This window comes from Rhamphochromis longiceps, linkage group LG3 (assembly GCF_057381845.1).
Source record: "Rhamphochromis longiceps isolate RC_006_pf linkage group LG3, R_longiceps_female_GT1.1, whole genome shotgun sequence".
NCBI lineage: Eukaryota > Metazoa > Chordata > Actinopteri > Cichliformes > Cichlidae > Rhamphochromis > Rhamphochromis longiceps.
In genome coordinates this window covers 9,154,125-9,179,006 of record NC_140559.1, presented here as the reverse complement: position 1 = coordinate 9,179,006, position 24,882 = coordinate 9,154,125, and the positions used below count along the sequence as shown (strand labels likewise).

Sequence of the window (24,882 nt, the reverse complement as noted above, 5' to 3'; positions counted from 1 at the left end):
TACAAAATCGATCATCGACCTACGGCCTAGAGTGTCCTGGTGCCACGTGCACTTATGGACACTCTTATGTTCGAACAGGGTGTTCGTTATGGCCAAACTGTGATTAGCACAGAAGTCCAATAACAGAGCACCGCTCGGGTTCAGATCGGGGAGGCCGTTCCTCCCAATCACGCCCCTCCAGGTCTCGCTGTCGTTACCCACGTGAGCATTGAAGTCTCCCAGCAGGACAACAGAATCTCCAGGTGGAGCACCCTCCAGCACCCCCCCCCCCCCCCCCCCCCAGGGACTCTAAGAAGGCTGGGTACTCTGAACTGCCACTCGGCGCATAAGCGCAGATGACAGTCAGGACCCGTTCCCCGACCCTGAGGCGCAGGGAACAAACCCTCTCGTCCACCGGGAAAAACCCCAACGTACCGGCAGCAAGCCGAGGGGATATTAGTAGGATACCCACCCCAGCCCGCCGCCTCTCACCAGGGGCAACTCCAGACTGAGACAGAGTCCAGCCCCTCTCCAGGAGACTGGTTCCAGAGCCCAAGCCATGTGTAGAGGTGAGCCCGACTATATCTAGCCGGTACCTCTCAACCTCACGCACTAACTCAGGCTCCTTCCCCACCAGAGAGGTGACATTCCATGTCCCTATTGCCAGTCTTGGCAGCCGGGGGTCAGTCCGCCAGGGCCTCCGCTCCTGGCCGCCACCCGGCACACAATGCACCCGACCCCTATGGCGCCTCCTGCGGGTGGTGGGCCTGCGGGAGGATGGGCCCATGTCTCCTCTTCGGGCTGTGCCCGGCCGGGCCCCATGGACTAAGGCCCGGCCACCAGACGCTCGCCCTCGGGCACCCTCCCCGGGCCTGGCTCCAGGGCGGGGCCCCGGTAACCCTATCCCGGGCAGGGTAAACTGTTCCCTCGGTGTCCTTTTCATAAGGGTCTTATGAATCGCTCTTTGTCTGGTCCCTCACCCAGGGCCAATTTGCCATGGGAGACCCTACCAGGGGGCAAAAGCCCCCAGACAACATAGCCCCTGGGATCCCTGTGACACACAAACCCCTCCACCACGATAAGGTACCGATTCAAGGAGGGGCACATGCAAAATCAAAATTCCAATTAAATAACAGATCAGCTGAAGTCATTTCTTAAATAAAAATTGTATTTGCAGCCTTCTGAATTAAATTTTAAATTAAATTAAATTAATTTTTTTCATCATATTCTCCCACCTGTTCAGAAAGCTCCTGTTTTCTCCCTTTCTTTTTGCCACTTTGGGATTGGTAGCATGTAGGGATGGGTATTGTTTAGGTTTTATCCAATACCAGTACCAAACCAGTACTTTTGAAACGGTGCCGGTGCTTAAACGGTGTTCAAACTGGTGCTTAAAGAATGGAGAACACAAAATTGGTCCAAAAAACTCATGTTCAGCTGTTTTTTTGTAAAAAGATAACAATGTTAGCCTTTTCTGCAGCTATGGGGCATATATGGTATCACTCTTGGCTGGAAGCAGTGCTTAAACAATTGAAAAAACACAAACTTTGTCCAAAAACCTCTCACGTTTAGCGGTTTTCCACTTTTTCTTTGGTCATTTTAGCCTTTTTGGCCAGGGTGAAGGGAGTATCTGCCATCAAACAAGAAGACAGCCGCATGGTACAATGGTGTTTGCCAGTTCACCTTACATGCATTAATGTAATAACGTGGTTAGCCTACTCAACGTAAATCACACACGAACAACATTAAGCTACTCATGCAGAGAAGAACAGCTGCTGCTGCATCATCATCCTCATCATTTCTGCTACACTGGCAGGGCTAGGGGCCAGGACTCTGCTCTTCTTTAGAGAACCGGCTCTTTCGGCTCGGCTCACTAAAAAGAGCCGGCTCTTTCGGCTCCCAACCGGCTCTTCAGGTTGTTTTGTTGCTTTAATTAATTTATTATTAACAACAATATAAAATCATGCACAAAAGGAATTACTAATGTAAAAAAAAGTGGTTATGTACAAACTCCAAAACACATTTCTAGCGTTAACTGAACTTCCAAAACAGAGCTATCGAGATCACTTAAATTACACAATTTAAAGCTGTGTTCTGTGGCTGTGATAAGATCCCCCGTGGGCAGTCCTTGGACTGTTTCACTGTGATGTTTTCTTTTCAGTGGTTTTAGTTTAGCTTCTGTTTACAGTGAGGACAAATGATTATGGTTTTCATCTTGTGTATGCTCTGTGGAGGATGCACTCAGAAAAATCCATCTGATTCTGTCTCCCTGTTCATCTCTGTCCCTACAAACACACAAACGCAGTTAGGTCAGCCCAAACTATATAGTCGATGCTCATTACCACAGTATTGTTAAGTAATGCTGCTGCTTCATTTGGGCTGCTAACAGGCTGCAGACATTAGCATGGTGGTAGCTGTGTTGTAAAAACTGTGCTGTTTTTCACATCTTGTGGACTTCTACCTTAATAAAACAGTCAGTTTGAGATTTACCTGGTTTAGTCTGAGTTTGCTGAACTGTAAAAGTAGCTAAAACAAAGCAGAGCCTGCCTTACCTTTGACCTGCTGTACTTACTGTAGCTGTTTTTGGATCAGCTGACTGCTTGTGTCTTGTGCCTCTCGTTTCCAGAAGTGCACAGTTACTTACTGCAAGTAATTCTTCAAATACAACCCCAGTAAATTAAATAAACATATCCGATGTTAGATTTTTATAAAAGCTTGAGAATGGAGTAGAAACTGGCACGCTAAAAAACAAATGCGGCGTTGGACAACACAGACAATGAGGCGGTTTCCAGGAGAGCGGGGACTCTAAGTTTGGTTTTTCTTTCCCTTCCCGCTTCCTTGTTCAGACGCACCATCACACATGACTAATTTATCAGAACAGGCAGCAGCAACACTCACGGTGCCTGTAATCTGTGAGAGATGAGACTGTATTGTCAGCACACTGGTTTTTTCCCCTTATCAGCTTTCTTCTTATTTCCTGTTTTATGGCAGTTTGGCTTTGTCTGCATGTATGACTGTGTGTGCTGCCTCATGCAAACAGGGTGGGCTGCAGGGGTCACGGTTTGCTACACAGCGTAGCTCCATCAAGACGAACAAAGCAAAGAAGGAGCAGTGCCAAGACCCCTGAAATCAAAGACCAGGTTCAGGACCGGGCTTTGTTCCAAGAGGCTGGGTCCGTTTTGCTGGTGCAGGGGGTCTGAGTGCTGAAAGAAGTGTCTGGAGCCTTTGTATGCAGCATGCCTCCTCATCCTGCCCCTTTGAAGTCTGCTTGCTTTTGTCCTTTACATAACTTGATTGAATTTTTTGAACAGCTAATTCGTATGCATTTTGTGAGCAAAAGGGTGGGGGAGGGAGGAAGACAGAAATGCCCCCCACCCAGAATTCCACAGGAGAGCAACAGGAAGGCCAACATGATTGGCCACAGGGGAAATGACGGACACGAGCGAGCCAAAAGCATAGCATCCATGCACGTGTTTGAATTATGGCAGCTCTTTGCAAATTTGATGACAATGGCTGGGAGGTCGAGGATCCCTCTGCAAACAGAGGCCACGTACACTCTGGTGGTCTTCACTTTGTTGTCAGCTTCCCCGGTGGGAGAAACGGGAATGAGTTGAGGAGGAAAAACTATTCGTGAGGTGGAACCTGATTTTTTTGTGTGATTTCATTAATTTTGATTATCTTCACTTTGCAGTTATTTCTGTGTGGGTCAATGTGCATATTGTATGTTTGAGGTGAATAAATGCCATAACGTGACACGATCTCAATTCCAAGAAAAGCTGGAACGCTCTAAAATGTAAAACTTCATATTTCCATATTTTATGGACAGTAGAACAAACGTTTCAGCTGAGATCCCTGCATGTGTATTCTGTTCATCTGGATGTTGCATTTTCACTGAGTGACCACATCACTGCTTCAGCCTCAGCTGACTGCAGGTCGCATGATGACCAAAACTAAACTAACAGTGGGTCAAAAGCTCTGTTTCATGGTCAGCAGTAGAGATGGCCCTGTCCCAACTTTGAGATGCATCGGTTAATATTTTATTAGCTTAGTTATCCAGCTTAGAGTAATTAACCATTTAACCAAATTGATGATAGTAGCATTCATTGCATCGGTCCTATTAGCACTGCAGTCCTCAAGGAACTGTGTTATTGATGTTGGATATCTTTATCTTTATCTGCAAGGCTTCATCTCAATGGATTCACGTCACTGAGCCAAAGTCTGATGAGTCTGTATGTGGCTGCTTGAACTTTGTTACTTACAAAGGGTTTGTAAACATGCAGATCGAGCTACTACTGTGTTCAGTGATAAATCCGCTGTGCTTGTTTGTAAACAATATGCCAAGGAAACTCAAAGAACACTTTTTTAAATGAATTAATATTTATTTTGTTTACAATTTACGATGAAATCAGTCAGCTGCACTTGCTTATGTGTAGAAGTGAAGGAAGTGTGTTTTCCCCAAGCAGCCTGCCTTCACAGCTGCAGGCAGTGATACGAGTGAGGAAGGGCAGATGTGTCATCATGTGCAGAGGTTTGTGTGGAGGTGAGGGTGGGGTTTGGTGGGTGGGCAGCTTTTCACTTCCTTGGCCTTATGCCAGTGTGACAGTCGATGTCTCTGTGTCTCTTCTGCGGGAGGTTATTTTGAAGGTCTCCCAGTTTTATTGGAGGAAGTGTTTGCCGGACCGCTGAAGCGTTCTCCCACCCCTCGGTTCCACTCTTCCTTTGTACCCAGCTCCTCTCCCTCAGCTACATTTTCTCAAACGAGAATGGCTTAAACGAGTCTCAGTGGGGACTTTCCCTCTTAGTTTAAAAAAGCAACACAAAACCCTCGTGGCTCGTAATGAAGCCTTTATCGTGTCCACCAGAGATAATGCTGTTTAAATAAATGATTACAATAGCAGTAGCAATGGTAGCATGAAGGGGAGACTACAATGATCCTAGCACATGCTTCCACTATGCTGTGCAGATGAGCTCATTTAGAACATCAGCAGAAACATGGCACCTCCATCCCCGGGATGAAACATCCCGCTGTTTCCTGCAACACCCAAGATGATCGTCCAAGACGTCTTATCCACAAAGCAGTTGGAAAACCTGGTGAGGGGTGGGTGATGTTAATGTCCATCTAAGAGATCAGCTGTGGGTGGGGTGACCTGGAGTGGGCACTCCACCCTTTTCTTGCTGAGGACCATGGCCCAAGATTCTGTTATGGAATTAAATACAGAAGGTACCAATCCTCCAGCTGCAGGAACATGAAGACAGTCCAAAAAACCCAAAACTACTTTTGCTTGTTTAGCTTGTAGGAAACGAGGGAACTGATTTTACCAGCCTGGGTCTCCAGGCTCTGAGTGCATCACTACAGTTTAGCAGCTGCACTACTTAAGTTTGTTGTTGGAACAGGCAGGTTAGCTTTAAGGATGCAGAACAGTTACTGTAATCTAAACAGGCGCCTCTGCAGCTGTCAGCCATAACGAAACGCACTGTTTATAAAGCATCACATCAAAAACCGGTCAGATAATCACATTTTTATTAGTGTCATTGATGAGTTTATATTATTTTAAGGTGTAGTACAGAAGGGTGAAGCTGTCGGCCTGTACTAAGAGCCAATAGGGGGCAATCAGTCTATTTTAGCTTCCTGTACGGAGGGATGTCCTGTGACTGCTTTAACCAGGAAACAACATTTTACATGTTTTTAGGCAAACACATCGACTTTGGGGGTAACGATGGTCACAGAATCGTGGGGTAAGTCTGCTTGAACCAAAGGCAGGGCTTTGTATGCATCATTCACATTAACTTAATATAAGCAGTGAATAAAGATGAGATAAATCATTTAACTGTGGATTTCCCACTTCAGGGAGCTGTGCAGCAGTTTTAACATGCTACCACTAGGTGGAGCTAAAAGCTGATATTTTGAACTAATGATCAGAGGCTGCTGTAAGATGCACACAGCAAACATTTTGGGCCTGACACCACAATTTGTGCACAGTGTACACAGCTACTTCAGACGCACATACAAAAACCAGCTCATCCACATGTGTGCGATCTGCACATCATACAGAACATTTATAGTTCATTCAATCCTCAAAATACGAAATCATCCTCATCAGACTGTCACGTGTCCCTGTGGCAACTCCAAGAAAGGCCTCGTCTCACGCTGAGCTTTGATTTAACAGGTGAAACACATCCACACCTCAGAGTACCTGTTAACGGTTCCTCCTGCAGGTTTTGGGTCGGTTGTATGACTCCACGTGTTAGTGGATCTTTGTCTACAAACATCCTGAACCAACTGAACCCATGATCTGTGCTTAGGCAGGCGATCAGAAGCAAAAGCTTAGTGGGCAGGACCTCCTGAGAGGCAGCTCTCCTGTACCAAAGAGGAGTGCTCAGCACAGGCGAGCAGCCATTCATGCCCTGCTGTTTAAACAACATTAAACAGGTTTTTAAAGCAGCCGACATGAGTTCATCTGGTATTTAAAGCTGGTAAAATGAGTTCACTTTGTAGAGCAGAGTAACAGGACCACAGTAAGATTAAAAAACAATGTCGATCATTTTGAGAATAAAGTCAAAAATCTTTTTAGAGAAAAACACTGAAATGTGGCGATTACAGTCGTTTTAAGTGCCACGGCTGCACTGTGAGCTGGTGAAATGCTTCAGGATCAGGTTTAGTTGCAATAACTAATCTGCACATTTCCACTTTATTCTCAGAAGGACCTTTATGTTAATGTGCTCCCTACACTCCTATGTAGGAAGGACACTTTCAGCAGGAGACAAGGCCAAAGATTTTTGTAAAGCTCCAGTGGATTCAAAGTTCAGAGTTTGCATAAAGGTGGCTTTAATAAAGACACACTTACAAATAAAGTTTTTTTAAAGCTTTAACTCCAGAACAAACTGGAGAAACTTCTCAACTTTTAGTTTTCAGACGACGGCGCTCTCAACTCAGCACGCTCGCCATGATGTGTCACTTTGTATCCAGACCTCCTGCTGGATTCTTCTTCATATTTCACACGTCTTTGCAAACTGTGAGGTCGCACACAACAAAACAGAACAACAGAGATGCATCTGTGCGGACGCTGTTTGATCCCAGGGAAATGAATGACTCGGATATCTGATCGGAGACCGAAGCAGAGTAGTGTTACTGGTCAGACTTGTGCCTTATAGAGCTCTTCAAAGTCCTGTTTCACTTTTTTCCACCCAACACACACGCACACACACCTGCAAATTAAATTTAATAAATAAGACGTACAATGTTGTAAGGCAAAGTTGATCATGCACTTGTCACGATAAACAACAACATACATGGCAGCAGAATCACTCCCACCCACCAACCCTTCATATCAAGCTTTCAGATTGTTGCCTGCTGACATCCTGATCTCGTACATCTACCCCCGATTTCTGCAGCAGGGTGAACTCTTTGTTCGGGGGGGTCGAAGCAGCAGGCTGGACCCACTGTGAGGTTTAGACACGCCAACTACAGCTGGAACTGATACAGGACGAGTCAGAGGCTCGGATCCAGCACCCAACTGCTGTGTGCCTCAGGACGTCCCGAGATAGCTCTGCAGCTTCCTTACTGTACTTCTGTCCAAAGAGCAAAGGTCAAAGTCAAACGTAGTGTTTGTAATGTGGAAGTGTCCAGTCTCTTCAATCAGGTTTACAATCTGCAAGACAGAAAGTGAGAGTGGTGGGCACAGGCTGGGTCAAAGTAAAGTCTGCAACTATTAACTATTGTTCTACATTACTACTTCATCATTATTATTTCGTCTAAGGTCTAATATTTATTTTAAACAAGCAGATTTCTTTATGCAGTCATCTGCTACAGGCACAGCACGCTCTCAGCTGGCCAATCAGAAGAGAGCTTCGACCTGCGCTAACGTGTTTCCTCAACTGGTCGATTTAAACCGTGTGAATAAAATCTGAGATCTGAAAATCACTGAATTCAGTTTTTACATCTGACACGGATCCCAAACTTTGTAGAAGTGGGTTTGCGTCTGATGGACGTATCGGACACTGCTGACATCAGCTCACCTGTTGCAGTATGTGACCTTCTCTTAGTGTCATTAGTCTTTTATGCAGCTCCACCAGCTCATCCAGGTAAACCTGAAAAGCACACAGCAAACACGGCTGTCATGATGTAGCAGTGGCTGATGGTAACAAACCCCAAGACATAACAACACTTTCTATATTTCAGAATATTTACTAGTCTACTCCACATCTAAAAACCAAAGACACTCGTTCTCACCTTATCACACTCCATGCTTTTGTCTTGCTTGCTCTGCTTGGTGGGACTTTTTACTTCCACTATCTGACAGACAGAAGAGCAAAGAGTCACCCAGGGTCACGCACACACCTGGATACTGTGGCTTTCAATCATGCTGATCTAAGACATAAGCCAGTATATTACTGATATGATTACCTGGTTATTAGTAGACTTTAATAAGGGCGGGGCCTCACTGCACGACAGCGGGGAATGGGAGGAGCTGTCACTTCTGCTGCCATCACTTAAACTAATCCTAAGTATGAAGTCACAAAAAACAAAGACATTAAAACTGTTGTCTCAGCTGTTAGCTAAAAACCGCTAACAATGAAAAATCCCCCATGAGCAGCATGTGAGAGAGTGGGGACGAAGGACGGTCTTTAACAGGAAGATGACTCTCGCAGAATCAGTGTCAGGGAGGGGCCTGCTAGATCAGGGGTGGGCAATTCCAGGCCTCGAGGGCCGGTGTCCTGCAGGTTTTAGATCTCACCCTGGGTCAACACACCTGAATCACATGATTAGTTCATTACCAGGCCTCTGAGAGCATCAAGACATCATGAGGAGGTCATTTATCCATTTGAATCAGCTGTGTTGGATCAAGGACACATCTAAAACCTGCAGGACACCGGCCCTCGAGGCCTGGAATTGCCCACCCCTGGCATAGATGATAGAAAACCGGTCAACTGTTGGAGACGGAGACGATCTGGTTAAGTTATGCTTTTTGGCCAAGGTTGACGGCACGCCTCCACCAACAGGATGGTGGAGAGAGTTGGAAAGAGCTTACATGAAATACTTGAAAAGTTAGTAAAAGGCACGTTGAAAGAACCTTTAGAAACTGTCCCAAGCAATTTTAACCAAGATTTAAATAGCGGCTCTTCATCATTTTACAGGTTTGTTGTTAAAGGCTGGCTCTACTGCACAAACATGTGAGATACAAAGTAGCCCTCATAATAGCAATATCCTGGTTAGAAGGAATTCATTACCAATGTCTGCACACAGCTCTATGAAACTAAACTAGTGTGCGGTTCAGCCATTCGAAAAGCTGCCCTCGGGCTACTAACCTGTGCTGGTGGTGTGCGAGGTGTGCTGCTCGATCCGTGTCTGAATCCACGTCGTCGTTGTCGTCCTCTGAATCGTCGTCGTCGTCTGAGTGCAGATCCTGCATCACTGACTGCAGCGGGCCAAGCACTGAGTGGAACAGTTCAATAAAGCCTCAGTCATTGCAGTTTAAACCTCAGGAATACAAGCAGAAAGCTGCAGATTGTGACTAGAGCAGGGCGATATGGCCAAAAATATTTATCACGATATATATTTGAAAATTTGCGATAACGATATAACTGACGATATAATTGATGCGAGACAAAATACAACTCCACAACATTACTAGCGCAAAAAGACAACCTTCCATTTATTTTCACTTAAACAAGAAGCTGGTTTTTATGTACATTAAAGCTTTATAAAAATGGAACAGTGCAAATGCAAATTCCTTGCTGAAAGTTTAACCAAAAGGCATTTCCAGTAGAAATGGGCTGACATATCCTGAGCATAACCATGTATAATATCCACTGAAGTTAAAAAGAGGTGCTTTGCAACATTAAACTGCAGTGTGCAGTACGTATGCATGGGATTATAAGGCACATTAAGCGAAACAAAGCAGTCAGATAAATCAAACTTTATTAAACTCATTCTTCTTGCTTCCTTCACTTCTGTACCATTGATTCATTAATGTTGAATTCTCTGGCAGCTGCATGTTGTTGCAGTATATTAATGACTAACCTCGTATTGTGGATGGATTATCTCAGCTGTTCTCCTGACTGAAGTTTGGTCCGTTTACAGCATCCTGCCATGCGATTGCATTTGTCTCTAACTATCAGGAACGTTAACTTTTATAAGTGGAAAAGTGTTAGTGTTCGTCCTCCAGCTTCACTGTTTATGTTATGCTAACATAGCTGTGTCGCTAGCGATCACGTAGCACATCATTATATAGCAGCTAGCCCAACTTCAGTAACCCTACAAACGTCACTGCTGTTTAGTTTCCTGTCTTCATTTATGTTGGAAGTGATAGCAGAGCTGTACGTTTGATTTTTTTCAGAAATCTCTGTCAGAACATGCAATATCATGCTTAGGTAACTAGCGAAACTAGCGAGCTAACTTCCGCTAGCTCCCTGCTAACTTCTAACTCCGTTAAATGTAATAAATTTTGTTTTCATGGATGCCTGGAAGTTAAACTTCATAGTTACACCTGGTAAAGCAGCAATGCTGATCGTTTTATTAAAGATGAAAGAATTTAGACAGTTTTTAACTCTCAGTGATGCTGCAGTGTTCGTTTGACCTGAAGCATACAGAGTTTAGGACCCAGATTACTCCCAGATTTAAGAGCATCTTAGTCCGACAAATACGACAATAACGACGGCCGCTTGCATGTTCTGCAAAAAAAATGTGCTTTGTCGTGTATCTGACGGACAAACACCAAACCAGTTCCACATCACTGAAGTTGCAACATTTTTACAAACCAATTCTGGTTCATCTGTTTCACTCAACAATCGGCCATGTGCGTATGAAAACAAAGGCATTGCGCATGCGCGTTTTACTCATATTCTATCGCGATATTTCATTTTCCTATCGTTGCCCAACATTATACCAGTATTACCGTGAACGGTATAATATGGCCCAGCCCTAATTGTGACGTTGGTACTGTAAAGCTCAGCAAATGTGGAGATCTGACTTTCAAAGGGAACACGCACACATCTCGAACTCTACATAGCTGACTTACAGCTCTGGTTTTCAATTGTTCTCATTGCTCAGGAAAACAACATGATTCTTTCATGTTCTTCAATCTCAAAATGATTTCGCAGCCTCTCTTACGACGTCTTCAACTTTCTGAACTGACTCAAAGTAAAAGTTTATAAACCAGGGCTGTGCCCGTTTGTTTACAGGCTCAAAGTGATACTTTAAGAAGATTTGTGGTAATAATGTTTCTGATCATTTACACAAAAAGATATTTTCGGCAGCATTTCTAAGTTTGATTAAATGAAGGGCATCCCATGATTGCTTCCAATGAGCTACTGTCACTGATGACACAGCGCCGTTTGCAGCAGCGTGAAAGTGGCACGGCACTGCAACACAGAATAAGTCAAATGTAGTATAGAAACAGTCGTAGTTTGGCCTGGAAACTTTTGTTAAACAGTAACTAAAGTAACTTAACCTTGTGACTTTTTAGGAACCTGCACAATATTTTCACAATAAAACTGAAGACTCTCTTCTACCTGGGATGTTGGGTCATGAGTTGAGCTTTTTAACCTGCTGCTTTGGTCTTGCACCATGTACTGTATCAGTAACTTTCATCCACTGTTTGCTCTTCCTGTCACATGACGTCCTTCAGCCACACTTGGTGGAGTCATTTGTTTACATTTGGGTCACACACAGCCTGACTGTAGCGCACAGTTTTTTCACCTGAAGGGCTGAAACAGGTTCTTGCATATGTTGCAGAGCACTGTGATTGTTGGAGGTTCCTGAAGTTGCTCCACTGCAGACTGACACATGTGGCTCTCACTCCCAGACATGCCCAGGCTTGTCTCTTAATTACATGCACTAGGGATCATAACCACCTGGTGTTGCTATAGCAATGATATCTCAGTACGACAGTTTTGTATCACGTAAGAATTTGTACCAGTATGATTGCAGACAATATGATATACACAGCTAGTTAATGCTTCCATTTTACAATAATAAAGCTTATGGTTTATATTAGAATATGTAGGAGGGATCACTCTCCTCAGCCTTCCCGGGAAAGTCTGTGCCAGCGGGCTGGGAATGAGAGTTCATCCACTGCAGGAGCACGATGTAGAGTGGCTACATAAGATGCAGGTTCAGGCATACCAGGCAAATTCAAGGTCTGGCTATACCAGCATGGTATAGTACCAAGACTCATTGGCAAGTCCTGCATGGGGCGTTAGGGACTCGGGCCCACCCACTTCCAACAATGGGCAATAGCTGAGCCCTGGCTGAGGAGAGGCATGGTCCGAGCTACTAGTAAGCTAACATAAACTAACCAACCCAGTGACATCACATGCTGATGTCGGTAAACGTGTTATATAAACTTAAACTTTAAGCACTTACTTCTTAAATCGAGCTGCACAGACAGCGTTACCTTTGAGAGCAGGGCTCAGTGGTGTAAATTAGCCTTCATACATGTAGCGTTTCATGTCCACTTTAATGATAACAGCTAATTATCTCAAATCGTGAGCATGTTAAATTCCCACCAAGCAGGTTAACGATTATGGTAACTGTGTAACACTTCAGTTTTCTTTACATTGGAGTTTTGCTGAGTGCTGTGCATTGTTGTGAATGTCAGCTACATGTGTCGTAGTGAGGAAAGAGGTTGTGTGTCTGCCTGTGTGCAGGGGTGCTGCATGTCAGCTGGAGGCGGTGAAACAACACTGTTCAATATCGATCCTGCTGCTAAGGAGCGTTTAATCCAAACAGTGTAGCAACCTTATGACAACCATACCACAGTCTCTACAGGGCACACAATAAGTGTTAGGCTACCACTGTGTACTTGGTGTTACGCTTGCATGACAACAGACTGTTGGACGCATCATTTTGCTTTCTTTGATTTCTACCAGTGAGTGTGATAAGTTTATGTCAGCTGGACCTAAAGTGATGTTAAAAACACTGTTTAAGCTTCACACTGCCAGACTGAATACTTCCACCTGTGTAACACAACAGTTGGACTCACTATAGTCTCGTCACATCCTGACATCACCCCAGCCCTGTCCTCTGTGCATCGTGGAAAGTGACGATGGGAAAACATTCAGACACTTTGTGCTCACGTTAGTTTTCCTCTCCCAGATTCTCCCAACAAGCAGCTGAAGATCTATTAGGATAATTGTTGTTATCACAGTTAATATTCCAGATTTATCTGATTACATCTCAACACCCCACCACCCACCCCCCTTTGTCCTGTGCTGTTGTTGATTTGTTGAAAAGAAAAGTCATTAACAAGTGAATTAAATTCTTCTACGGTGCTGCTGAGCACACGCATGTGTGCGAGGCGGCTGTTTGCTGGTTTGCTGAATGGCACTGAACACATGTGCCTGTACAGTTTAAATCAACCAGGACCATAATGAACCCTGACTCCAACAGACACTCAGGATCCACCTGCCCAGTAAGTCACCCGCTAACTGCAACTATCAGAGCCCTGACCTTCTGCAGAGACGAGTCACACTGAACACAGCAAGTGTCCCTGCTCTCAGATACAAAACCTGCCTTTAAAAGTTCAGAGTAATGAAATCAGCAGTTCTGATTCTAGAATTTGTAGTCTCACACACTTGTACACTTTTGTTGTTTTGGTTCACATCGGTTGATATTCTGCTGCAAACAAATAATGAGAACATTTTATAAACCTTTGAGTGTCCATCAGGATCCTGTAGAAACAGCTTCCATCTCAAATACTAAACATCATTATTTACATTCTGTTTATTTATTTTTTTAAAGTCCCTCTAGCACAGATTTCTTTAGCCGAATGTCTTTCTGTGTCTTCCATACAAACATTAAACATGCAAACACTCAACACAGCAACACTGAAAGCATTTGAGTGTAACTTTCATTCAAATCAAACTTTAGACACAATTACAATAATGGAAAAAAGACAATTTAAATAGTAATACACAACAACCACAGCAGAAATAAATAAAAGAAAACCAAACACAATCCAGACATGAATACACAAATATATTTAAATCTATATATTTATAAATTTTAATATGATGTAAAAGAAAACAAATACGAAACCTATGAAACTACCAATATATAAAAAAACAAGACCAGAATCAGAGAGACTTTATTTATCCCCAAGGGCCAATTAACATACAACAGAGCAGCATGACGTTGAAGATAAGCACAATAAAAGTGAGATAATAAATACACAGAATATACAGTTTTAAAATTACACAGTTTTAAAATTAAAGTGACTGAAGGTGAATAAATAACTGTAAGTGACTAAAAGTGAGTAAAGTGTTGGTAGTATAAGAGTGTAGTTTATGTTTCTGGTGTGGGAAATGTTCTTATCAGCTGGAGTTAAAAAGCAGAGCTGCTTTGGGGACAAAGGTGGCGCTCCTCCTCCTCTCAGTCCTGCAGGAAATGCAGCGGAGGCGTCGCCCAGAGGGGAGCCATTGAAATGCAGGGTGAAGAATGTGAGAGGGGTCGTTGATGATTTTGGCTGCCTGTCTAAGGGCCTGTTGATGAAAACCTGCCAGAGTTCTGACAGGCAGGCCAATGATTTTAGAGCACACTGATGCTGCAGTCTGTTCCTGTATGAAGGCTGAGGGAGTGGGACCAGCAGCTGATGGAGAAGGTCATGATGCTTTCCAGGAAGGCGTAGTAAAAAGTCATCATGATGGGTGTGCTGACTCCAAAGGAGTTGAGTTTCCTAAGGAGGTTTAGCCGTTGGTTTTATTTCACATTCACCGATTTTCTCTAAGCTTAAGTTCACACAGCAGAGAAATTTGTGTCTGACTCAGTGACTGCAAGGTGCTGCGCAGGTCCTGTGGCTGCAACCCAAAAGCATCCCTATCAGAATCAGAATCAGAAAGGGTTTTATTGCCAAATGTTGAGCAGGTTTACAACATTAGGAAATTGCTGCGGTGCTTAGTGCAATCATACTGTCATAAATGCTTAAATAGATATAAAAATAAAAATAAGAATAAGAATTAAAAGTGCTAAGTAGATAGATATATACATGATATATACATGAGTGCAGGTGGTGATCAGTGCAAACATGGAATGATGCAGTGACACAGCGTAGGGTCATGTGTTAGTGGTGGGACCAGTCATACGGTTATTGTTCATGTGTCCGACAGCAGAGGGGAAGAAACTGTTCTTATGGCGAGAGGTTCTGGTGCGAATGGACCGGAGCCTCCTGCCTGAGGGGAGCAGGTCAAACAGACTGTGTCCAGGGTGAGAAGGGTCAGCTGAGATCCGAGCTGCACGCCCCAGTGTCCTGGAGGTGTACAGGTCCTGCAGAGATGGGAGTCTGCAGCCAATCACCTTCTCAGCAGAGCGCACAACACGCTGCAGTCTCTGTTTGTCCCTGATAGTGGCTCCAGCGTACCACACGGTGATGGAGGAGGTGAGGATGGACTCGATGATTGCAGTGTAGAACTGCATCATCGTCCGTGTTGGCAGGTTGAATTTCTTCAGCTGCCTCAGGAAGTACATCCTCTGCTGGGCTTTCTTAATGACGGAGGTGATGGTGGGCTCCCACTTCAGGTCCTGGGTCATGGTGGTACCCAGGAATCGGAATGAGTCCACAGAGGTGATGGGGGTGTCAGTCAGGATGATGGGGGGGAGTCTATCAGATGTCCTGTGCTAATACGCCATGTTTGGTTTTGGCCTTTGGTCTTGTGTTTGTTTAGATGCAACTTTGCAAACCTAAGCTGTACTGCCATATCATTGTTAGAGAGGAGGAAAGCTTTCCAACAAGCAGCACTGCATGGTCTAGGATTCATCTGCTGGGACGGCCACTGCTGCACTGTGTTGAATCCTCCAGAGCAACAAATTAGCAAAACTTCTGTTTTTAAAAAGATGCTCACACTCGCTGATCCATTTATTAGTTACTGTGAAGTCCGGCCAGAGCAGGACTCTGAGGACTGGGCCCTCACACGTCTGTACTTTGTGCTTCTACCCAGCTTTACATTGATGTGCTAACTTTAGCTACCAAACACAGTGATGTAGAGATGTGACTCTACAGTGAGGTTAGAATATACAAACAGCTGGTGAGAGTCCTGTTTACAGACAGAACCACAGAGAAAAACATAACCTGGTGGAGTTCCTGTGTCGCTCTGTTAGCTCCTCAACACAGAGCAACATGAACGTTACGACGCACCTCGTACTGCTCTGATTTAACTGTGAGCTGAGGCACCAGAGCCAAAAGCTCAGCGATGGCTTGAACCACCTCTGGCTGTGAGTGACAGCTGAGCTCAGGCCAAACAGTTCTCCATGCTGAGATAATATCCACCACCTGAGAAAGAAAGATTTGTTTTAAGACCAGAACTTTGGAAAAGATTCAAAAGTTATGATCCAGAAAAATGATGATTCCTGAATTTAAAGAGACAAATGGAGACAGGCGAGGTACCTCTGCTCGACACAGCTCCTGTAGTCCCTGCAGAACGAGAGCAGCCGGGGTTACCAGGTCTGGTCTGTTGCACTGTTTTAAAGTGAGTGAAATGGCAGCCACCATGTCCCCTGCATGCTGGTAAGGCCTGGTTAACACACACATCAGCGTGAACAAAGTGGGAAATGTGTTTCTTCTAATTTTGTTACCATTTTTATTTAAGAAAAAAGCATTAAAAGTGCCAGGACACGTGTAAGTAAGTAAATGCCAAACACAGCTTCTTATCATTGCAAACTCTTATGGCTGCAAATGTTTTACAATAAAAGCAAACGTAAGCATTTGTTGTTGTTGTTGTTTTTGTTTTTGTTTTTTTTTTTTTTTGACAGACATGAGTGAGGGATAGGAAAGGGAGAAAGAAAGAGGAAGGAAAGGAAAAACAATGTTACATGTTACAATGTTAAACAATACAAAACAAAAAAAATAAAAATCTCCTGGATCACCTGTTGAGAGAAGAATAGAAAACAAGCAAAAAAAACCAAAAAAAACAAAGCAACATACTAAACACAACACCATCGCATTAATCTAGCTTAGTGTAAACAGCAGTAAATACTAAATATTCAATGTTGTTGTGCAGCACGCAGGACAGATGTGCTTCGAAGTAGCAGCCAAGAAAGGTGTAATTTAAGTCCACGAGCAGTGAACACCTGTGTGCATACCTGTGTGGATCAGCGTGCTTGTATTCCAAAGGTTTCTCCATGTAACGATCTGCTAGGGAGTGTGGGGGGGCCACAGCCCCGTCCTCCAGGGTATGAAGCAGGTATGGAGGAGATCAAAACTCCAGACATCCAGAGGCCCCCAGAACACAAGAGACCATGGAAGACCAACAGAGGGGCAGCCGCGCCACAGAAGCCAGGGGGAGTTGCAGTGACGCGCCCGTGAGCTCCGCCGGCAGCCAGCTGTGCCTGAGTGACCGAGCCCCAGGCCGAGAGGCCGGGGGCACCCCACCTCCGAAGTGGCCCGAGCGAGCCCCAGGTTCCAGGCCCCGATAAGCGGCCGCCAAGGAGTGAGCCAGTGTGTACCTGGACGCCCACCCCCAGACACAAAGAACCACCAACGCACCGATACCTGAGGGAGTCCGCCACTGGCAGGGGAAGAAAAACGTAAGCATTTGTGAAAACAACGAAACAGCTCAATGATTTGCTAAATTTGTACTGTAGCATATATCCAGAGGGTTTCCCAGGTTTTCACTAATGCTGCTAAAAAAGCTGCATGTACATGTTAGCAGGCGTAACAGGCCCCGGGAGGATGAACAGTGTGCACCAGCTGGTTAGAACAAAGGAAATAATCAAATAAAATCATCGTTTTATTTCATCAACACACATAAAGGCCATAAAGGCCTGGATGCAGTTTGTGGAGTTTATATGATGAATATAGTTTGGATTAAAGTTAAAACTATAAAGTTATGGCTCACTTGCTTAGAGTTGTATTATATGGGAAGCAGTGCTTACAGACTTCAAATGTATGCTTTTATTTTGATAGTCTGGCAGAGACAGGAAGTTAGCTGCCTCTCAGTCTCTCTGTTTGAACTGAACTTTGTAAGACTTTGATCCTTCTGGATTCAGGCACGTGTAGCTGCTCTGGACATTTGTACGGAAATATTTAAAACTGGACTCCTGCTGATTTTTGGAGAAACAGGGACTCAGTGGAGCGTTGAGCTGAGGCTTCATTCACTGCAAAGCTACAAAGTGCATTCATTTATCTTAACAAGCAAAGTTGATGTGATGTGACTGAAAAAACAAATATTTCTATGTTTCTGAACTTTCATCAGCTTGCTGAGCAGAAACATCTATGGAGAGTCCAGTCAGTGATTATTACTCATTAGAAGGGAAGATGAAGAATCCTGGTGTTGGAAGCTCACACTGTCTGCACTGTGCATGCAAAGTCCACTGAATGAATGAACCAGTGAATGTAGGAAGTGCCCACTGTTTCTGTAAGTATGGGAGGACCCACCTCTCTCTGCAGATGTCCCTGACACAGGCGGCCCTGGCCAGGATCTGCTCCCACTGGGCGTCCCTCCCCAGCACCACCCTGCTGTCCTGCTGGCTCATTAGACGCTGCAGCTCTGGGTAGACCCGGTCCTTACAGACATGACCAAAGCAGCACACAATCAAAGACAAACAGAAGCTTTGAACACATGAATATGACATTTATAGTAATGCGTTATTATTGCAAACCTGTTTTTTCCACAGAGCGGTCATGAGGCGCAGTCCCACTGCTCTCAGCTTGGGGGAGCCGGCCAGCATGTGCAGACTGTGCAGCACGATCGGGAAGCAAAGCTGGAATATTACAGCACATATGATCAGAGCCAAGTTTACAAGAGAAACACACGGTTACAGCTGAAGAAGGCAGATGTTAGACGATGACTGCTGGTTTGGAGAGTCCAGCTCACTGACAGAGTGCTTTATACTACAGAGCACTGCATCTATCCCACACAGAGGCTGCTGTGGTGGAGTCCAATCCCAGCTCCTACAAACTGGGTACAAGAAACACTGTCTGTGTTCACACAGAGAAAACTGTGTGGAAGACGTGGGAATTTCTCTTTGTTCCTTTGTCAAAGTGCTAAACATCGAGAGGGGAACATTTCAGTTATGTGCACAAACTGATTTACCAACATTTGCCACACACAGTGTCCTGCTAATGGTGCTAATATTTAGCACAGTTTGTTTAATGCAGTGTTTGATTTGTTGCTCTTGATATTGTGCCATTCATTTGTGCACAGAGATGGCGTCACAGAGATTTGATGGACATCAGTCTGATCTCTGCTTTTACACTGATAAACCTCAAAAACACATCTTTGTTTATTAGGTTCATTTCAGGACCACAGACAGCGCAGGACGATCAGCTGTGCTTTATGGATCTACATAAACTCAGCTGCATTTGATGTGACAGACATGAGCTGTAGATCACAGATACACACACCCCATCAGCACAGATGTGTTAGTGGTGCTGTTAACACCAGCTGGAGACATTTACAGTTTGTTTTATCCCTCAGGTGTTGTCTAAATACAAGAATGTATGTGTAGGTAAAATACAGTGGGTTGCAAAAGTATTCGGCCCCCTTGAACTTTCCCACATTTTGTCACATTACAGCCACAAACATGAATCAGTTTCATTGGACTTCCAGGTGAAAGACCAACACAAAGTGGTGCACACGTGAGAAGTGGAACGAAAATCATACATGATTCCAAACATTTTTTGCAAATCAATAACTGCAAAGTGGGGTGTGCGTAATTATTCACCCCCCTGAGTCAATACTTTGTAGAACCACCTTTTGCTGCAGTTCCAGCTGCCAGTCTTTTAGGGTCTGTCTCTACCAGCTTTGCACATCTACAGACTGAAATCTTTGCCCATTCTTCTTTGAAACAGCTCCAGCTCAGTCAGATTAGATGGACAGCATTTGTGAACAGCAGTTTTCAGATCTTGCCACAGATTCTCGATTGGATTTAGATCTGGACTTTGACTGGGCCATTCTAACACATGGATATGTTTTGTTTTAAACCACTCCATTGTTGCCCTGGCTTTATGTTCAGGGTTGTTGTCATGCTGGAAGGTGAACCTCCGCCCCAGTCTCAAGTCTTTTGCAGACTCCAAGAGGTTTTCTTCCAAGATTGCCCTGTATTTGGCTCCATCCATCTTCCCATCAACTCTGACCAGCTTCCCTGTCCCTGCTGCCACCACCATATCTGACAGTGGGGATGGTGTGTTCAGAGTCATGTGCAGTGTTAGTTTTCCACACAGAGCATTTTGCATTTTGGTCTCATCTGACCAGAGCACCTTCTTCCACATGTTTGCTGTGTCCCCCACATGGCTTGTGGCAAACTGCAAACGGGACTTCTTATGGTTTTCTGTTAACAATGGCTTTCTTCTTGCCACTCTTCCATAAAGGCCAACTTTGTGCAGTTGTGATGGCATGCCACACATGGTAAGCTCCACACCTCACCACCCGTTGATTCACTTTAGTTTAATTTACAGTCACTACTTTAAAATATTCTACTTATTGTTCAATATTGTTTCTTTATTAAATGTATTTATTTTTCCATCACACCTTCCAATGTTTATATGGCGTGCACTAGTGATGGCCCGCTTGAAGCTGACGCTCCGGAGCGTGTGTCGAAAAAAACAACACACTGGTTCAGAAGCACTGTGTCGAGGTTTGCTTCGTTTGGCAAAAGTCACGTGACCAGTGACGTCCGAAGCTTCATTACGCACGTAACTGCTTCGGTACCTGATTCAAACGGATATAAGGAAGTGAATCATCCACTGGATTCGTGGAGTGTGTTGATGGTGACAGATAGCGAAGAGGTGATCATTCCACTGACAGATATGGAGCCAGCGAGGAAGAGAGGACGTTATGGCGTGTGGGAATATTTTGAGTTGATTTTGCTCAATTCATTTTATCTGCCGAAGTGAAAAACCTGAAATGTCCAAAATCATGTTTTCATAATGTAAATATCATTACAGCATATGACTTTAGGAACACTTCCATGTGAATTAAAGCTAATGAAGACTACAAAAATGTATTTGACACTATACGTACATTACATTGCTACAGTTTAGAAAATCATTTTGTTTATTGTTTTTGGGTGATAGTCTGCAGGACCCAGGAATACCTGCATATCTACCAGCTTGCAGTGTAGTTCCTGCACTCCACAGCCTCTTCTATTCCATGCAAGTGGATTTTCTCCAGGGCAGGAGAAACTATTTCTAAGAAAAGAAACCGACTCAGCCAGCGCACAGTAACACTAATCCTCTTTTTAAATGTAAATAACAAAAGGGCTACCTGACATAGATCATGTTTTTACTTTGCAAGTTCTTGATTAGGGATGGGTTTTGATTATCGCTTTTCTGATTACAATCCATACTAAATTGAATAAAGTGATATTGATTCATTAAAATCCCGTGTCGATTTGTAAATTAACGTTATTATGCCTGAAACGCCAGCATCTCAGGTTAAACCTCACAACATGTCGTCAAACACCAAACAGCTAAAACAGTAACTGGGAGCAGGTTTACGGATTCTGCATACAAACGTAAACGCAGAGCGCGGACCCGACGCGTCAGAATCAGATTTTGGTGTGTCGTCGTGTCCGCGCTGTGTTTGCCTCTTTTTTTTTCGCTGGCTTCTGCAGCTGCAGGTTTCATAACTCTCTGTTTACATCTCTAATTAAGTCTCACATGTGTCAGCTTTCTTTTAATAGATACGAAATTATGGATATATACTGTTAAATGATCAGAACTGTAATATTTCTGACTGAGGCAAAACTTTCCAGATTCCAATCAAATTGAATCGGATCCTGTATCGAATCAAAATGATTCTACAAATCGGTAACGATGCAGCCGTACTCAGCTTCCTAAGCATTTTCCCTTTCCAGTTCACAATCAATCCCACCCCTAGGTCAAAAATATGTATAGGACAATTGGCCTCATCTAATATTTTGTATGAACCTGTCCAGCTGTCCAGTGATTAAATGACAAGTAGATGGAGGCAGGACTCCACAGCAGGGGCATACTGCATAATGTGCTGTGCGTTATCATATATATTGCTCACTTATTGTATTTACCAACATCAAGGAGTTATGAGCAAAGAAAGGCCACACCATAGTGCATGTTTAAATAGGGAAAGTTTATTGATCAAAATGTATTACGCAAATACGCATTACATTTTTTTCAGCCCCCAATCGAGAAAACAAAATCAATTACATGTTCAAAGCAATGGAACGGTGGCCCAATATCAGAGAGAACTCCACTCTTGAGTGAGCAGTGATGATTGAGCAGTCCGTTTTATTTTGCAGATTCAAGCTGCTCTTCAAAATTTTCACCACCAGATGTCACCGGAGAGGACTGTGTTGAAAAGCTTCGAGTAATGAACCGTTTTTCAATACAAGCTTCAGTGCTTCGGAAAGCTTCATTTGGCCATCACTAGCGTGCACTAGTGATGGTCCGCTTGAAGCTGAAGCTCCGGTGCGTGTGTCAAAAAAATCAACACACTGCTTCTGAAGCACTGTGTCGAAGCTTGATTCGTTTGGCCAGAGTCACGTGATCAGTGACGTCCGAAGCTTCATTTAGAACCTAACTGCTTCAGTATCTGATTTGATGGTTTATAAGGAAGCGAATCATTCGCGGGATTTGTGGAGTGTTTTGATGGTGACAGATACTGTTAGGGTTCCTGTGTTTTGTGTTTTTGGTTATTTGATTTTGTCATTTCATTATATTCTAGCTTTGCTTTACGGGTTTTTCTTAGTTAAGGTCTTCTGGGTGGGGTTTGGTTAGAGTTTTAGTGTTTTGGTTTTCTGTCTGTGTTCCGTAGTTGCTGTCTTCCTTGTCTGCTGTATTTCCACGTCCAGTCAGTGTCTGTGTCTGCCCTGGTCCCACGTCTCTGTTCCCTTTGTAGTGCCTGCATGTGAGTCTGTGTCTTTGTTCAGTCTGTGTTATGTGTTTCCTGTTTTACTTTGAAGGTCCCTGTCTTATCTCAGTGTGTTCATGTTCATGCATCATGTTTTTAATTTGCAAGTTCATAAGCATTTTCCTTTTCCATTTCACAATCAATTCTACCCCAGGTCAAAAATATGTCTGGGAAAATTTCCTTAATATAATATTATTTATAAATACACCTGTCTAGCGATTAATTGCATAAGTGCATGGAGGCAGGACCTCACAGCAGAAGCATACTCCATAATGTGTTTTACATTATTATATGTATATATATGTAAAGTGGTATTTTTCAATTATTGTATTTACCAACATCAAGAAGTCACAAGCAAAGAAAGACCACACCATGGTGCATGTTTAAACAAGGAGAGTTTACTGGTTAAAACTATGTATTAAACAAATAAAACACATTTTCTTAACCACCAAAAAATACACGTTCAAAGCAACACAACGGAGGCCCAATATCAGACAGGATTCCACTCTGTAGAGTGGGCAATCATAATGAAGCGGTTGGTTTTATTTTGTGGATTCAAGCTGCTCTTCATATTTTTGGCCACCAGATGTCACCAGAGAGGACTGTGTTGAAAAGCTTCGAGTAATGAACCGTTTTTCAATACAAGCTTCAGTGCTTCGGAAAGCTTCATTTGGCCATCACTAGCGTGCACACATATTAACCTTGCAAGGTCAAAGTTCCGTTTTATGTTATATTAATACATCTTTTCTTTGTTTGAGTTACCTGGGGGTTGGCTTCTCCTCCTGTCTGGCAAAAGGTGTGGCAAAGGGCTGGGAGACCTGAAGTACCACTGACAGCCTAATTGGATTGCACCACATGCTTCATTGCCTGGGGGGTGTTTCATGTGTGTTTAAATGTTTTGTATTAGTTGGTTATATGGCAGCCATCTTGTTTTCCCCCGTGTGTGTCATTTGGTTTAGCTAAACCGGTATTTAAGTTCCCCTGTGTGTAATTTCATCAGTTCAGTTTGTCATATGGTTGTTTGAGGTTTTGTTAATTATTATCTTGAGTTTAGTTTATTGAGTTGACCTCTTTTATTAGTCTGCCTGTTTAAGTTTTGGCTTTGTTAAATATATTTTCATATTTTGGGGTCAATAAAACCTAGTGATGGGCAGATGAAGCTTCATGAAGCACTGAAGCTTTTCATCCAATTGGTTCATCCCAGCGCAAAGCTTCTTAAAGCTTCATTTGCTCTAGTAGGACATCTACTGGACGTAAAAATATTAGTTGGCATGAATTTGAAGAGTGTGGCCTTTTGCACACAGCCTGTAAATGTCAACAACAAAAGGAGTGTGTAAAACATCTATATTGTAGTGATGGCAGTATACTTTGTATATTTATACTGGCAGTATGGAAAATGATAATTTGGAAATGTTTAAAATGGAAATGATCATTTACTGTGAGGTGAGGTGTGGTTGGGGTGTGGACAGTAGTTGTGCTTTTGTAACGTTGAGGTATGGACAGCTACACACTGAGGCGTCAGTCCTGCCCACATTTTATTCTGTAAAAACTAAATTTTCACTGCTTTTATGGCCTTTTTAGTGGGGAGAACATAGCTAGGATTTAATGATTTAACAAATCTTTTGAATCCTTTGTCCTCCACAATGCTAAACGGCTGGGAGTCCTCAATCACCATGCTAACCAGGGGCCCGTTCTTCGTACGTCGCTTACTACATCCAAGATCAAATGACATATCTAAGACCAAATCATCGCGCTAACCGTGAGCTCGCTAATCCGGTTCTCCGAACACACCTGCTGTTGACGATTAGTACAGCTGGATGAAGTAATGTGAGATCACTGGGTGTCGTAAAAGGGGCTACGCATCGATAGTAGAAACATTGATCGGCAACCCTCTGATTGGTCGGCGAAAATGTCGAAGGAGCGCGCTCGGTATTTTTTGGCAGCAGAGCAAGAACTCTTGAGTGAGGGATTTCAGGAGTTTCAGAGTTTAATCAGAACGCAAGGGAACACTGCAAAGGCTGCAAAAGCAAGGAGAGAGGGCTGGCAGAAAGTTGCTGACAAATTAAACTCGTAAGTAATTTAATA

The 24,882-nt window shown here is 43.7% G+C and overlaps 3 protein-coding genes across 3 annotated transcripts in view; all 3 read right to left on the bottom strand.

Moving 5' to 3' along the window:
• Positions 1-24,882, bottom strand: part of LOC146672785 (protein NLRC3-like) — a 203,600-nt gene that overhangs the window by 75,306 nt on the left and 103,412 nt on the right. The window lies entirely within an intron of this gene.
• LOC146672794 (protein AF-9-like) overlaps positions 6,532-24,882 on the bottom strand; it is a 45,602-nt gene continuing 27,251 nt past the window's right edge. Inside the window, exons 3-7 of the mRNA XM_085389469.1 lie at positions 9,283-9,409; positions 8,381-8,477; positions 8,207-8,269; positions 7,993-8,064; positions 6,532-7,625 (exon numbers count right to left, since the gene is read on the bottom strand). Of these exons, the coding sequence (XP_085245595.1) occupies positions 7,503-7,625; positions 7,993-8,064; positions 8,207-8,269; positions 8,381-8,477; positions 9,283-9,386 (459 nt within the window). The 5' untranslated portion in view covers positions 9,387-9,409 and the 3' untranslated portion in view covers positions 6,532-7,502. The remainder of the gene's footprint in view (positions 7,626-7,992; positions 8,065-8,206; positions 8,270-8,380; positions 8,478-9,282; positions 9,410-24,882) is intronic.
• LOC146672795 (focadhesin-like) lies at positions 15,985-18,668 on the bottom strand. The gene is made up of 4 exons (XM_085389456.1): positions 18,569-18,668; positions 18,345-18,472; positions 16,356-16,482; positions 15,985-16,241 (listed from the first exon to the last, which is right to left on the bottom strand). The coding sequence occupies exons 1-4, from the start codon at positions 18,635-18,637 to the stop codon at positions 16,074-16,076; spliced, it is 492 nt and encodes a 163-aa protein (XP_085245582.1). The 5' UTR covers positions 18,638-18,668; the 3' UTR covers positions 15,985-16,073.

What these genes read in the sequence shown, in the direction of transcription:
- LOC146672795 (XM_085389456.1), bottom strand. Translation starts at nt 18,637, where the DNA reads ATGCTGGCCGGCTCCCCCAAGCTGAGAGCAGTGGGACTGCGCCTCATG. An exon ending in CCGCTCTGTGGAAAAAACAG is followed by an intron (nt 18,473 to 18,568) that starts GTTTGCAATAAT and finishes CATGTCTGTAAG; the next exon opens with GACCGGGTCTACCCAGAGCT. An exon ending in AGGAGCTGTGTCGAGCAGAG is followed by an intron (nt 16,242 to 16,355) that starts GTACCTCGCCTG and finishes TTTCTTTCTCAG; the next exon opens with GTGGTGGATATTATCTCAGC.